General features: G+C 35.3%; 2 protein-coding genes across 14 annotated transcripts in view; one reads left to right on the top strand and one right to left on the bottom strand.

Annotated features, from left to right (window-relative positions):
- LOC134531606 (palmitoyltransferase Hip14) overlaps positions 1–9,155 on the top strand; it is a 203,379-nt gene extending 194,224 nt beyond the window's left edge. Inside the window, exon 13 of one of the 2 annotated variants that reach the window (XM_063367350.1) lies at positions 5,487–9,155. In XM_063367350.1, coding sequence (XP_063223420.1) covers positions 5,487–5,565 — 79 coding nt within the window. In that variant the 3' untranslated portion in view covers positions 5,566–9,155. The remainder of the gene's footprint in view (positions 1–5,486) is intronic. The other variant, XM_063367349.1, reaches the window with a different exon arrangement.
- Positions 9,156–10,723: 1,568 nt separating this feature from the next.
- Positions 10,724–17,078, bottom strand: part of LOC134531601 (proton channel OtopLc) — a 620,588-nt gene continuing 614,233 nt past the window's right edge. For all 12 annotated transcript variants that reach the window (XM_063367341.1, XM_063367335.1, XM_063367337.1 and 9 more), the window contains one exon: positions 10,724–16,999. In XM_063367341.1, coding sequence (XP_063223411.1) covers positions 16,865–16,999 — 135 coding nt within the window. In that variant the 3' untranslated portion in view covers positions 10,724–16,864. The remainder of the gene's footprint in view (positions 17,000–17,078) is intronic.

The raw sequence follows: 17,078 nt of genomic DNA, 5'->3' as shown, positions 1-17,078 counted from the left end.
GAAACTTACGTTAATATTCTCATTTATGAATCAAGCAAAACAAAATAATACTAAAAAAAAAAAAAAAAATACATGAAAGCGTACAAAAAAGTAAATTCACAACCAGACAGGTAACGATAAAGCCTAGAGGCTTATTCACTACAAAGTAAGCAAATGGTCAGATTAACCTTAACAACATAAAATAAGATAATTAATTATCATAAAATGTATTGCAAATACAGGAATACTTCTTAAAATAAATGAAAATATATTATTTAAATTATATCAGAAAAACTAACCATAGTATTGAATATAAGGCAACCTAATAAATCATTAATTAAACCATTAAATAAGTTTGGGGAGGGGGGGGGCATGTCTTGCAACATTACAATGTTCAGACTTTTCTCCCCAACAAGAGACACTTCTATTTTTTCTTCTCTTCACCCAGTGCCTTTTCTCAGGGGGGTGAAATACTAATTACAAATCAAATCCTTGAATTACTACCAATTTACTCATATAACTAAGGGTTTATTAAAGTTAGCTTCATTTGCACAATATATCTATACGGATATATGCAGAGAAAGATTCTACAAAATGCAATTGACTGTTAAAATTGTTTGGTTCATAAAGCATAAAGAAATGGCTATAGCTCTATAGAGAGATGAAGCAAGATTCAAGATTATTTATGTTTATCTTGTAAGAGTAATTTCTGTTGACTAGCCATTGCTGTGGCAAAGAGCGTATTAAAACCTTGAAACACTTGCCTCTTCTTCTCTACACAACCACATAGCTCTGTCGCAGCACGGTAAAAAACAATACAGTTCCACACAACACACCCAATGGAAGTGGCAAATAAAAACTAATTGCATCTTACGACTATTTATTTTTCATTGATAATTATAAGTATCACTAAACAATGATGTGGGGTGGGAACATTAATGATGAAAGATGGTAGTTATTGCAACACCCAGTATCTCGTACTGATGTTGACAGTGGCCATCTTGAACTGGTCAGAATGATAAAGTGACTTTGAGATGACATCTGTGCTGACCTCGAGTGGCTTGTATCTGTTCTACAAGACATGGCATATTACAGCACAATTTATATTCTGTAGCTCAAACTTGTTATTGGCTTTGAGATGTTTGCCTTATGTTATATCCTGCCTTATATCAGTGATGCAAGTTCAAATTTGTATTTTTACATAATAGGCCGATAACGTGAAATGAGTTGGCATTTTAAATAGTCATGTGTAATGATGCATGTTAGAGAGAAATTTAAAAACTGGTTATTTTATTGATGGTAGGCATTGTTGGTACAGAACTCTGTCTGATTTAAGTAGTCAATTTGTGTATTTTTCTTTAGCTGATCAAATAGCTTAGTATTATGAGACAAATATGTAAATAAAACTTTACATGTATTAGCTTCAATTTAGTAAATTATTAAATGTGAATGTGTTTGGTATTAATTACAATTTTTGATGTTTAAAGTGTTTTCATAAATTAAGACCTAAAAAAAATAAACAATTGCAGAAATCAAAAAAAGTAGTTTTTTTTTTTAGAGTTGAAAGTTCTGTTCAGCATTAAAATGCAAATTTATAAAGTTTAATTGTCATTTAGGATTCTTTTAAATAATATTTTTAATTGTGTAAGCTCTTTATTTTATTCATTATATTTTGTATCAATTTTTTTGAACTAAAGACCTATGAGGATGAAATGCTTACAATATAGGCTGTGTAGAAAATAAGTATTTTTATTATTGTGTTCATTGACCTAGGTTAGGAGTGTTAAATGTGAACATTCCATGTGAATAAGTTGTTTTTATCTTCATATTTGTGATGTGGATTTTTAAGTCACTTTTATTATTGTGTTCAAAATTTATATTCTCTTTATGTTTGTATTATACTCATAATGTTGTGGTGTAATCATATACTCAGCTTATGTGAAAATTTACAAGAGATATGTATTAACTATAATTAAATCTTTGTTCTTATTATCATTTAGTTACAGATTCATTTCCCTTCCCCCTCCTAACCCACACCCAATACACACACAGTGTGGATGTTCTGCGGAGCACCAACCAGAGCTCGCCATGTGGCATGTGATACAGTGATACAGTGATGCAGTAGTGGTGTACAGGCGAGAGCCCTTCCAGGACGCCACCAACAATGGAATTAAATACAAAATCACTGGTAAGATGAGTGTTTATTGGTGCCATTACATGTGAGTCTGGGGACTGACCTGCCTCAATTAAGAGCTGGGGCCTCGTCATATGCATTGTGGCATGATGGTCTCATGTTAAATAGTCCAGGAAAGATATGAAAAAAAACATGGACAAATTGCAAGAAAAGGTTTTTTTTTTACATAAAAATTCGCAAAAAAATTCATAGAATAACATATCCAAAATCCACCGAAATCCACTTTCTTTTGGTAACTTTTTTTCCGGGTTTTGTCCCGGAAAAACGCGAAAAAAAATAACTCAAAAACGGTGCATCTGACGACATTTGTTTTTTTAGTGAGAGTTAAAGTCTACCAGCGGTGTTGAGCGAGCTATCAGTGTAAAGATAACTTTCAGGTGGTGCTAATATGTGTTTGTGGTGGGTCTAGGTATGTACTCCATGGTATCGTGGAATAATGGTTCGGAGAAGCTTGGACTATATGTTTGGAATTAGACATGACTTGTTTGAAAGGTACCTATGCTAACTACTGAAATATAATACCTCGTAGTTCGGAGGTGCTTGGTCAATATGCTTGACATTGGTTTTTACTTGGACTTAGTGTTGAAAGAGAAGACCTCGCGGTTCGGCGATTCTTTTTATACGTGAGATTGGTTTTTACCTGGTTTTATTGCGTACTTAGTTTTGCAATGAATATCTCACGGTTCGAAGATGCTTGGCTTTTGTGCTTGTAGTGGACAGTCTGATAATCATAATGTGCAGCAAATGCGGCCTCCATGGCAGTCATTGTAATATTGAGGAACATATTTATTCAGCAGGGCTGCTGTCTTGCCTAGAATCCTTGTTTTTAGTGATTTTTTAGCTTGAAATACCTTTTTGTACTTACCAAGGATTGGACCAAGGACAGAAATCGATCAAATCAATCATTTAGTTAATTGGTATTTTTTAAATGATGTTTGTTTTTTCTCCTAAATATTTAGTTGAAAGTGACAGATTTTCATGTTTTTAGTCAATATCACCGATAATATGGCGGAAGCTATGACCTGGTGATTGACACTACTGCACTCTAGCGAATATACATTAAACTAATTGGTGGCAGTGCTCTCTAGTGATTGAGGTGTGCAATATATGTGCTAGCGCTCCAAGTAGCAGCATTGAAAACAAAAATGTCAGTTGTGCATTCTAGTAAATGTCTTCTACAATGTGACACTAGTCTTCTAGTAGCAAGTATTTAAAACATTAGTAGGTGGCTCGACCTTCAACAGGTGCAGCTATTAGAACTCCATAATAATATACTGTTCTGAATATGTGGTAATTTAATATATACCTTAATTAGTTCCTTTCCTGAAATACATCTCGGTAGCCACGCAGTCAAAGGTGTATATATTTCATATTAATGGTACGTCCTGCTATGGTTAGAATCTCCTCGCTTCCAATACATAATGTATAGATAATTTATTGGGTCATGACATTACTGGTAGGCTGTGGGACATCCTCTTTACCTGCATGAGCCAGACTGATGATAGAACACATGGCAGGAACAAACATTATCTTCCTCTTGCTGGTGAGATGGTCGTGAAGGAGAAGGGGGGATATGTTTACCTAGCTACAAGTCACTTTCACTTTCATTTTCGTTCCGTGCAGCCAGCAGAACTGATGTGTGTGTAAGTATGAAGCGACGGCAATGATCATGCAGAATTCAACGGAAGATGTACCATCGTTGGCGAAGACTAGAGTGGCAGTGATGTCAACATCCACGTAGAACTCGACGAAGGCGTACTATCGTTGGTGATACCATACTGAACTTGATGGTACCTATGTGTGCCATCGATGGTTTAGACCTGGGTGGCAGCGTCGACAATGTCTGTGCAGAACTTGATGGAATTTATACTATCGTCGGTAAATATCTGGGTGGTAACGATGGTGACAAGCAATGAGAACTTGATGGTGGCTGCACTCACCTAACCTGCTAATGCAACAGAACAGTATACGATTTATTGCTTCGCTGCCTGACTCCCGAACTAACGCCTGACGCACCTGTGGCATGGCTGCGGTTGGAATACAAGAGACACTATTTCATATGAGCAGTAAAGCTTTGGATCCGGAAGAAGGAATAATCTTCTTAGACTTTATTAGCAACCTTTTCGTCACTCTTTTTTTTTAAATACATTTCTAGATTGATTGCCAATAATAATATGGAGTATAACATTTTAATCACAAAGTATGTTTATTGCACCTTAAAGTTTATTTGAATTATATTTGATTATGTGCTATAATCTTTTAGTATAATGTTGCTAAGTTTAATTGAGGTGCACCACATTTAGATTTGGTTCTGATATTTTTTGCGTTTTTAGTTTGCGACAACCCGTAACAGTTTATTATATTCAAATAGTAAAGCAAGCAATTTGAATTTTATTTTTTTTGGCTTAGTCACTGCACCTTTTAAAGGATTGGTTTTTATATTTTGGAATAGTTGTAAAGAGGATAGGATCGCCTCGTATGTAATAAACGGCATAGTAAAATATTTTTTTGTTAAATCACTTCTACCTAATACACACTTTTAAATAATTTACTCAAAAGAAAAACACCTGACTACACTGACTGCTGGGGGGAGGGGTTAGCCCCAATGCATGAGCGCCATTTACGTGGTTTACTGTATCATTTGACTAGGGGAATTGTGCTTTAAGATGACATACTTTATGTTTGAGGCAAATATTTAAAAAATTCCAAGCTAATAAAAAGGTAATCTAAGGTTGCACATTAAAAATGTTTATTTATGAAGCAAAAAATTAATCTAGACGATCTATAACATTAAAAAATACCAGTCATATTTATATGAAGAAGATGACACACAGTCTAACTTGGAATACCTAGTTATCGGTACACAATTCACATTTGAACAACTTAATTCTTGCTGCAACGCCAGCACATAAGATTGTGGCATCATCGCTTATATAATTAGCAGTATACCCAAGCTCTGCTGGCTTTGATTTGATATACAATTCGTTACAATAAAGGCACACAGCATCGGATTCATCAACATCATCAGCGTCCTGAGTAAAATCTTCCACAGGTTCGGCATCTTAGTCATGCTTTCGAGCTCTAGAGCTCTTGCGATTTTCCTTTTATTTTTTATTTCTGACTTGGGCTTTAACTTCGTTCATAAAAGGAGTGCCTGTCAGAACCTGAGAGCCAGTCATTTTCCACTTTGTATTTCTTGCCTGCCCCGTGGACATTGACTTCAGAAATGACGAAATCTCTTTTAGCATATCCTGGGTGGAAGAGGATCTAGCCATGACTTGGCAATCATGCAAAACTGAATTGATTGTTTCAGGATCCATTGTATGCTGTGCTGTGCTCAACAAAGGTCAAGCAGCATCTTCACGATTAGGCTGCAATGGATCATCTGGTAAAAGGTTATACTGACAAAGTTTTGTGAAATCAGATGCTGATCCAGAAAGTTCTTCGTCATTTTCCTCTTCGCGTCCTCCGTCGTCCGTCTTTATCTCAATAATATTTTCTGTCACTTTGCTGGGCAGAAAAATTTCATCCGGAATAATGTGTGCTTTCCATGGATAAATTCCAGTTTTCTCAAAGCCACTTGTTATATTTCCGACCGAGGTGCACTTCCGTACGCGCTCCCAAAAATAACGACGACTTGGTGAAGCCCTACAGTTCTACCAGGGTGCGTTTGTAGCCAGGTGCTCATTTCTCGGTTATAATATGCATCGAGTGGTCCAAAAAATGAGTTGTCAAGTGGCTGCATCCGATGGGTGTAATGCGGTGGCAGAGACAGCAGTGTGACTTCATTGGACTTAGCAAATTCCAGTGTTTTTATGTTTTTGTGACTACTGTGGCAAACATCGAGGATCAAAAAACATTGTGTGTAGGGTTGCAGCCAGTGTAACCGACGCAATGTTTCATACATTTGACCTTATAAGTCACCTACCATGTAACCACTATCATTACATAACTACAAGGTTCCTGGATGTGCACAATCAAAATATTCATGTTTATAGTGTGGCCAGATTCATCCATGTTGTAAATTGTTGACGGTGTAATATTATTATCGGTCACCAACTTCTCTAAGAGCTCAAATAACTTCATCTCTTGAGGCTTATTAAAAGCCTTGCCCTCGCTGCGGAGGTGACTTGAGGATCTCTCAAAGAGACGGAGGGGTTGTGCTCCCTAAGCACTTTTAGCCAATCCCAATATGCCAGTTGTTTATTTTGTCCAATATATCAGACAATCCTGCCTTTTTGTAAATTCATATGCCAATTTTCTGACATCAGTGGTGTTAAACCCAAAGAATCTGTTCAAAATGAAGTAAAAGCTCTACTAAATGTTTTTGTATGGATAATTAAAAGGTATGCTTTCAACGAACAAGATTTACATGAATATTCACGGTGACGACGAAGTGTGGCCTGCGGCACGTTACATTTTTAGAGACCTTAAGCCACCCCATTTTGTTTTCTTTGATGCTTTCAATGACCTTCGCCATATCTTCCTTTGACCATAAATAACGCGCAAACTTTCTTTCATATTTTCTGGGCAACCTGAAGATAAAATAAAACAAGATTTAATTATCCTTACATGTAAAGAACTTCAGGGTAACAGAACATACTATGACATCTTAAGCCGACAGTTGTCATCTTACCCTACGAGGTAAAAAAATATTTGCCACCTTTTGCGACTTAAAACCTTGAGGTTACTTTAATTATTCTTCAGTATTATAACCCTTATTTACCACAGTTCATATCAAAGTAGTTAAACACAACCAAAAACTTACTTGATACATATTAATTGGCACTAACTCTATCAACAAAATAATATTTTCGAGTGACGAAATCGAAACAATCCACACCACATCAAAACAACGCAAGAGGGCGTTCTCAAAATTTTTTAGGGTATCGCCATCTATGAGCAGACACGTAAACGTCATTTCGGCGCTTGTGGCGCATATATTTGAACAAATATAGGTACTATGTCATCTTACCTGAGTATGTCATCTTAGGCAAAATTCCCATATTTAGTTTTTTATTGTTTCACTTTTATTTTTTTATATGAGAAATTACAATACATTCTAACTACACACTTTTTTTTTGTCAGGAAGGTCAATTGTTTTATTTCTTCATTTTGTGGGGGGAAAAATGCTTATATTTGACCTTAAGTTCAGAATTATCCTAAATTGGTACATAAAAACACGAAACAAACTTTTTTTATATGCATATAAGTGTGTTCATTGTAACCAAAAAGCAGTAAAGCCTTGAATTCAAAAACCAAATGTAAAAAAAAAATTAAACTGGACAATAATGACTCTGACCCATTTGATTTCATTATCCACGTCTGGTTTTATTCTGTAGACGAAACAGCTGAACTATTTCTACTTAGTTCCACTTCCTTCGCCCTGCAAAAAAAAAACGCTTTGGCTACTGTATGTTTACCACCTCCCTCAAGGTCACTTTTAAGGCCTCTAATACGTAACTTTCATCTTTGGTATTCCCATGACATCCTTTCACCAGCCATTTTCTGTACACCCCGGTTCTCTCAGTTACCACATGGAACTTTACTCCAGCTTCTGTTGAACAACCTGTTTCCTTGGTTACTTCCATTATGCTCCTTATGGACTTCTTGCTCGTTAGAGTTTTTTTTATATGTAGCATCTTAGCTCTCGTTAAACAGCATTTGGTGGGAGTAATTTCGTGAATGCCACGATCTGCCATCTGTGGTGGATGGTAAGAACCAGATTTCACAAAGGCAAAGGGAAACTTTATAATATTATCTGTTTAATGAATTTTAACATGAAGAGCAATATTTTAATAAAATTCTTTGTTGAAAATCAGGTTTTGTATTTTTTTAAAGTTTGCTTTGCTTTTATCAGAGCCGTTTCACTATATAGTTTAAATTTTTGGTTTGCTAATCAAATGACTGCATAGTCGACGTAGCTGCTCCGGCAGTGAATTCTAGCGGCGGGTGTGGAAACTACTTGTGATTATGCGTCCAGGAATGTAATTGAAAACACTATTTGTGTATATTTATCACGCTCGGGATTATTTTAAGAATTCTACGTTAAATTTCGTGTCCGTGTTTCGTATTAAAAGTGTATTTGCAAAATGAGCACACATGAATTTGCTCGTTACTGAGGTTAGATGTTACACATCACTGGGGAGTACTGGAAGACTAGCTATCTTTTATTTCTCAAAGTCTTCATTTAAAAAGGGAATGCAATATAGCACAAATATTATGGCTGGCTGGCAGCCTGGCAGGAAACGACTAAAGTCGCCCCCGAAGCAACCAGTGCCATCCAAAACCAATGCACACAGCAATGTGCAAGCCCCCAACCCCCCGCATGATAGACTCTTTTTCTACTCTGTCCAACTCTTCTTCCGGAACCATCCTTCTGTTTCCTGTAATCAACCTGCTTGCCAATAATGCATTAACTTTTGCATCCCGCATGTAAGTGCCCAGGGTTTTCCCTGTGTCTGTGCAGGTTTTACCTGGGCCCAACTTATCTAGTTTATAGTCTAGAATAGTCAGTGAGGGGCATTAGTCATGGCAACAATCGCTGCCATGGCTGGCCAATCCCCCTCCTAGCACATGATGCATGCTCCCTCTCCCGCATGGCTTAAACCCTGCATGATTAGAGCGTATAGGCTTCGGCCTGAGACGCACTTAGAGTCTATCCCTAACCCAGACCCCTCCCAAATACACTAGGTTTTAATTTAGGTTAGGAAAAAAAAATTGCACGAATATAAATTTTTTTGGCTGAACTTAAATAATGATAGTTTTGCTCATTTTAAGAAATAATCATAATTGTTAGACTTATATACAGCCATAACACAAGAAGGAATATCCTTTTGGTTTATATTTTCTTCAAATATCAAGATAACATTTTTGTTTATATGTTCTAAAAATGTCAGCATAATATTATCTACTAGAATATTCCAGGAAACCTACATGCAAAGCTGGGCAGTATCGAAAATACAAGTATTTGAAATACATATTTTCGATACTTGATACTTTTGGGTATTTTGTATTTTGAATCAGTAGAAAGTTATGTATCAGTATTTTATATTTTGTATCTAAAATACTTTTGAAGTGTATTTACTGTATTTTTTATTTTATAAAATACAAAATACATTGCGTACTTGCATTTATAAAACATCTAATTTATTTGCTGGATATTTTAATTTTGGAAATTAGGATTGGCTATTTATTTGCAATCTGGCACTAGTGAGTGATATCATTGTAAAGGTACATATTAGTTGAACAGAAACTGTATCACAGATTTTAAAAATTTCTATCTTATCACGTATGTTCATGAAGCTGAGTTAATGTTCATTGATGTCGATGACAGTCTTACGACATCTAAACATCCACTGATTCTTCCTCAACATTTGAGATGCGCATCTTATACACTAAATCTCGTTGCAACAACAGATATCAATAAGGCCATTGAAAGCAATCCATCAATTTCGAGGATTCATCACCCAACACTGGCCAAGTGTTCTACTTTATGGAATGCCTCAGGCCGACCAAAATCGGCTGAAATAATATTTTCTATCCTAGGACATAAACTTAAGTTATCCTTGTGTTACCAGATGGAATTCTATGTACGATTCTATCTGCCAGATTATACAATTTCAAGAAAAATTACCAGAAGTTTTTGAATCACTAAAATTGAAATGCACCATTAAAGATATATTTAGCCCTCTTGCTGCTGCTCTTGACCGCGTACAGGGAGATGGCTGCTATTATGGCCAATTACTACCAACACTTTTTACATTGGTTAAAAAGTTTGAAGAACTAGAACTCCAAACTTTCAGACTTGGTGCACATCTTTTGGAAGCTGTGAAGACATCAGTTTTGAAAAGATTTGAGAAATATTTTGAATTAACTTCAGAGGTAAATGAAGCCATTATTGCAACATGTGCACACCCATACTTCAAATTGCGTTGGTTACCTGCAACTGCAACTAATGAAAGCATGAGGAAACGGATACAAGAGGTTCTAACAGTGGCTGCAAAGGACATAAACCCACTGAGAAATGACAAGAAGAACATTTACATACCAGCAGATGATTGGTTTGCATTCAATGTCAATACAAATAATGAATCAAGTGTTGCACAAACAAACAAAATTGAACTTCAGTTATTACAATACTTACAAGATAAGGCTACCCACACGAGTATGCTAGATGGTTATCCAGTGGTGCGAAAGCTTTTCTTACGATATAATACAAGTTTAACCTCTAGTGGTCCTGTTGAAAGATTGTTTTAATTTGCAGGTATAATACACAACCATAATGTTTGAGAGACTGGTTTGTCTTAAAGGGAATTCGTCCTTCATTGCTCACAAAAATGTTGCATGTATTTTGTAATTTCATCTGTATTTTAAAATACTATTTTGTATCTAAACTACATTTTATTTTGAGTATTTTGTAACTGTATTGTTATAAATGTACACGGGTATTTTGTAATTTGTATTTTGAATATATTTTCAAAGTATTTTGCCCAGCTCTGCTGCTGCATGATATATTTTATGCAAAAGATTTAAAGGAAAGAAGTGATATTTTGGTTCCACAAATAGCCAACATATATTTATTTTGTCACATTTACAATACTTGAACTGTGGTACTTATCCCTCATAGAGTATTTCATGCATGTTTTGTACACTCTTTCAAAGAAACTGGAAATGTTTTGTTAGTTATTATAATTAAAAAAGTGCAAAAAATGAACAATGCACTAGTTATTACCAGTGAAATTTTATTTTATAAAACTATTGGTTTCTTGATGGTTTAGGACAGTTACAAATTCCAGTTTCTTTTGCCAAGTCACAATCTACATGCTACATGAGTCAAAAGCCACATTCACACTACAAGATACAAGATTAATTAGAAAACACATTTATGTACAAATAATTAAATATAACTTAACACAAAACACTCACTGTTTGATTCACATTGTTAACTGGAACAGATAATCCTTCTTTCTTAACCTAGTACCTACATTGTTTCCACTAAAAAAATCAGTCGTAAGAAATAATAAGTCCCCCAAACTAGGAGGCCATAATGAATTCACTCAAGTATTCAAACTTTATGTTATAAAGTTATTGCTGTGATATGTAAATAAATGCTTTATAAAAGTAGGACATATAAAAAAACTTGTGTGGAACCTAACTAGCTGTGCTAGTCAAATTTTGAAACTTTCAATTTTATTGAAACATGGTACGAATATTAAAATACACATAATAATACAATTTAAAAATTTAAATACATCTGTAAAAACTGTTAGATCAAACTTCTGTAATAAGTTTTCTTGTGAAGATTATAGGTAAATATCACATTAATAAATTACACACTGTACATTACATTTTCCCACAAAGGAATTTTACTATGCTCAGCTGTACAATAAAATGTACAAGAAAGGGTTCTGCATCAAATCTCAAAGGTATTGAATATAAAAAAAAATCAGTACATACACATTCGGCAGTGAAAACTTTTTCCCAAAAAACTTTGAGCTTTACGATTTCGTATAATATTTTTTAAAATTTTATTATTAATATGACTACACAAATTCTCTCTATGATCTCTAAATTGACCATAGCTTTATCGTCCAATAAAATGACATCCACAAAAAACTATTTTATAGTTGTACAAGTTTGCAGAATGTACAAGCATTAAAATAGTTTCAACATATCTATTTAAATATAAATATGTATAATTTTTTGTTAAAAATATTCACATCAAATCTTTAACTATTTGTACTATTTATTTTTTACAACAAAACTTAAATTAATCATAGAATAACTTGATAAGAGCATACAAACATATGAACTAAGTGGTCCACAACTGTCGGTATGTACAGTGTACCGAGGCAAGGTTATGATACTGTTACTCCTATGTTAGTTCTTAAGCTATAGTAATCTTGAAGTATAAAAACGTATGAATAAAAAAAATAATGAAATGTATTTAAAATTGTAAACTAAATCTACTTTAATTTCAAACAGAATATGCCATAATAACTGTTAACATTCTACATAGCAATGCACAGAACATGTAATGATTAACTCCGAGAAAACGGTTTAATGTCAGGGTTGTTGATAAGTACATGAAGATGTTAAGCTGTGATGTCTTACAGAAGTGCTTAACCTCACAATAATTGCAATGTGACCACAAATAAAAGAAGACCCTTTGGAAGGGAACAGAAAGCTGTAGTACTGTCATGCATAAGGTTTAAATAAGAGCAGTCGCCCGAGAGAAAATGACTGGGAACAATGACAGTTTTCTGGTTGCCAGGATGACTGACAAGTGCGCTGTCGTGTATGCCAACTATTACAATAGTGCAGTTAAATGTGGACAGAAGTGTGGTGGTAGCATCAACTAGTACAAGAAGTTTTGTGGATCATACTTTGTTTTCAGAGATGCACTCACCAATTTATTAGAAAAATTATAATAAGTACCTATTCACAATAATGAATTACAAATTTTTTGGAGGATAGAACTAATTATAAATAGAACTAATTTTAAAACGGTTACGATTTAGTAAGTGGTAAAACCTTTTAGAACTGCAAACCTTTATTTTTGAATATCACAAATGATTTAAAATAGTTAATAAAATAACAACCCTGCAGTTTAAACGGAAGTGTCTCTTTGCATTTACATAGTACTTCTTTAAGTCTCTTGACATTAATTTATTTTTCATAATACCCTTAACTAGAGAGAACAAAAAAAAAAAAGAGGAATTTTAAAATAAATATCTGTAAAAATTTGAGCAGATAATTTTTTTATGGTAGACTTTTAAAATTTAAAAAAAAACTGCAAAACCATTTTTCAGTCCTTTTTTGTGACAATACTATAACTGAGATAAACAACACTGTTTTTGATGCTTAGTGCTTTTCAGTTTTGTAAAAAGTTCATTCTTTTTCGCACTATGAATATACTCATGGTGTTATATCAGAAAGTTTAACCATAAAAAAAATTATATTTTCAACTATAGGTTATTTAACGACCTTATATAACCACTTACTTTAATAACAAATAACTAAAAAAAAAGTTTTATTTTTTAAACTTGTAGGAAGATCAGGCCTGACTAAGTGGACTCTGCACATTAGTTACATTTATAGATTTGTATTAGAACAAGAACTATCGTGAAGTAACAAGATAATAGTAGCTCCAAAATTTAATGTGATAAATGAATGGCAATGTTTGTTTGTGCATGGTCTTAGTAAAATTAAGTCTGAATATTTCCATTACAAATATGATGGAACGATACAATAAACAATGAACTCACATTCTGGAAGATTTGGGTTAGAATCCCATTCCAGTCATTACGATTCGGGCTTTCTGTATATTTCTTCAATTATTACAGGCAAATATGAGTCCTTCCAAAAGTTTCACCTTAATTACTTCCCCAATTAAGTGTTCATTGTCCGTTTGTGTCTCTAGTGATCTCGGTAGACTCCACATACAACAGTGATAAAATAAGACTATTTATTTATAAAGTGCAACAAATTGACAAAACAAGTATAATATTAAATAATATTTATGACTATGTAGAATGTTGTCTGTAATGTTTGTAGTGTGTAAATATTTTTAACATTTTAAATTATATCACTACGATATGTGAAATAAACATTTAAACTCAAAAAAGGTTTCTTTGTACATCATCTTTACAAGTAATCTTCTGCTTTACTTCATGCTAGTATTGTGTTAGATCTGACAACATTCCACAGGAGAAGGAACCTGTAGAACATATAAACGTGTGTTCAAATTTTTTCTTAATATTTTTTCCTAATCATATTAAGGATGTAATATTTTGCATATAAAATGTAAATGTGTGTTTTACAAAATTAAACTGTTAAATACGCTTTTAAAAATACAACTATTATGCATAATTTTCTTTTCTGTTTTTACCTACTGCATTAGTGTGACGGCTTTTATCTCAATGCCTAATAGCAGCAGACTAGGGTACGACTGGTGTTTGTATGACTGGATTATTTAATTTTAGTTCCTCAAACCATGCAACAGGTATTATTTGCAGCTTTTGTCTCGTGTTGAGTTTGCATCAATTTACGTACGATAATTAATTCAAAAGAAAGGAAGAGAAGACAGTGAGTGAAAGAGATCGGGTTTACGACATGGGTTTCCGCACTCTTTCTCTAGACCATTTTCCTGAGTTTTCAATTTTTTCCCTGTCCAAACAAAATTTTTCCCTGACGCATCAATCAATCTTGCAAGATAACATATTGTTACATGCGTGCTAGGAGGCAAGGCCGCGACGCGTGCCAAGTACCTGAGCGGGCTTCCAGCGGCCCCGCACGAGTGCTGTGAAACACACGTCACGCATGCCCGGCTGGATTACAAGGGTCTGGCTAACCATCCCCCTCTGCTCCCCGCACACCGTCCCACCTCGAACTATTGTAACCGACACTTTCAGCGGCCAGGGAATTCTGCGGGTTTCCCGAGACCGCTATGCCGAGTGGCGCGAATAAACGTCGCCTTTCTGGTCTTTGCGGCCCGGGATGACGCGACATGTCACAGCCCCTCTCGTCCCTTCGAGAAGGACGTCACGAATATATAAGTGACGACGCCGGCCTCCGCGGGAGTTCCGCGAGTTCTGAGGGTTTCGGGAGTGAAGGGAAGTGCGATATCGGCGAAGAGGGTGAGAAACCCCCTCAAGAGAGGCGTGATGAGGAGAGACGGGACCGTGAGAGTGTGACTGAGTGGCACGAGGCTTTGTGTGTGAGGACAGGTGCGAAGTAAGGGGTGAATCACTGGCTAGCCTAGCTCTAGTGAGGAATGCGAACTGTGGAACTTGACAGACATTGAGTGACTTGACTGGCTAATAAACATTTAAAGAGCAAGTGATTGGTGATCAGACATTTTTAAGTACAGTTATTTATTAGTAATTAATAAATCTTAATTGGGCTATCCTATACGAACCAAATTTTTTCCCACATTATTCATAACAATATAGATATATTAAACTACAAATACTTATCGAATCACATTTCAACCACACTGAAAATGTGAAAATGGCCATGAAAAGTTTTCCTGCACAATACACAGTTTGCACTGTCATCATTTTCATCACTGCAATGCAACCAACGATGCTAGTCTGCAACATAAAACCACATTGTTTGTTCTCTTACAAAACAGATGGGTTTTCAACTTCACATGATTTTGTTTGCTTTTAAGATACAAATGAACACACAAGTATTGAAAATGAATAATCAAATTTGGAAACCTATATTTTGTCAGTTTCGCTGTGTTTTACAGGTTTTGAAGATATCTTTCCTCTCCCTGTCTTACAGATGTTTCGTTCACAGCAATCCTGTTGCATATTGCATGTGAGGAAGTTGACTCAAGGAGGGAAGCAGCATTGAAACACATACCACATGCCGAGGACCTCACATCAATGGCAATGAAGGTATTAGGGGCATACTGGCAGTTACAGGGGACATGTTATGAGATGAATTAGTATGGGCAAAGCTGGAGTAGACAACTGAATTGTTGTAACATAGAGGTGGCGAAGTATTTAATCGTATTGACAGAGCGGGGGATATAAGGATCAATGAAGTATATGAAGTTTAGGAAGCAAATCAAAAGGGAGACAGTGAGATGGGAAGAAGTGGAAGAAACTGTAATAGCATTGCAGAGTTGATGAAGAGAGGTCTAACAGACCTGAAACAGTATTTCCTGACAAAAAAACCTGAGTGATGAGTGGTCATTGTATATAGCTTGCCATACATAAACATTTGATAGAAACAAATCTTTTTTAGCTACAAACATTTGTGGCATTCAGATCAATATTATTTTCTTCTTTAAAATTCGCATTGAAAGTAAAATAACTTGTATGCAGTCATTATTTTCCGAAATTTTCTTTCGATGTTGAGTCCGTCTATTGTTGTAATCTTCTCCCCAAAAGCAGGATTGCATTTTCATATAATTTAAATGGCAAAGCAAAAAAGAGCATAGAGGGCAGCAGCAATGCAGCACATGGCTAATTGTATTAAGTATTATATGTACAATCGCAACTTCTATGAAACATCACAACTTATTCACATACATGTCTTTTAATACTGACTAGTACTAGTATAAAATTGTGATATTGATGAAGTCACATCCATGCATACAGTCATCGTCGATATTTCATTTGAACTGGGAACGCCTTACGCATGGTCGCTAAGATCATCTGACGACTTTGATCGCCGTCCTCACAAACAACCCAGCTTCCTCATCGCCCCACAAATATCAGTCAACCATTGAAAATCATAAGTTCACAACACACTCTATACTTATACCTTATAGTAAACAATAGTATATCATTTCTTCCAGCTTTTTTTTTTCACTTTTAAAGGGGTAACTTAAGGTTTTAAACTAATGTAAAAAAATATCAAAAATTTATCACAGTAACTTTTAAAAAATAAATTCAGTTACAAATGTTAAGAATTAAATTTTATTTTAAAAGAGATTAATTGTACTCTCAAAAAATAAATGTGGCTGACTTTTAAAATAAATGTAGTCAGTGTCTGTAAAAAAGTAACAAAAACGAAAACCCCACCCAAATGAAGTAAAGCATGCAGATTGCAGTGCATATTTGTAAGGATGTAGGTTGAATGATGAGAAGTAGCGCCGTCAGCTTGCGCGCTGCTCGTTTCCAGAGCTGCAGTGGACGCAGTGACTGCAGCACCGCACCGCAGAGCTGAGGTCTACTCCAGCCGAGCCTTGTAGCTGGTCTTCCAGATCTCGGCGAGCGTCACGGCCGAGTGGAAGCGGTGGAATATGCACAGCGGGAGGGTCACGCGCTGAATTATGGCCCAGGCCAGGAACCCATAGAAGTCCAGCTGCACAAGCACACCGCCATATTTGTCGAAACAGATAACAAAGTTGCCTCAAACTAGCTTTACGTAAATATTAAGCAAC

This window comes from Bacillus rossius, chromosome 5, assembly GCF_032445375.1.
Source record: "Bacillus rossius redtenbacheri isolate Brsri chromosome 5, Brsri_v3, whole genome shotgun sequence".
Lineage (NCBI taxonomy): Eukaryota > Metazoa > Arthropoda > Insecta > Phasmatodea > Bacillidae > Bacillus > Bacillus rossius.
Note: the sequence above shows the minus strand (reverse complement) of the source record. Positions and strands in the feature narration are given on the sequence as shown.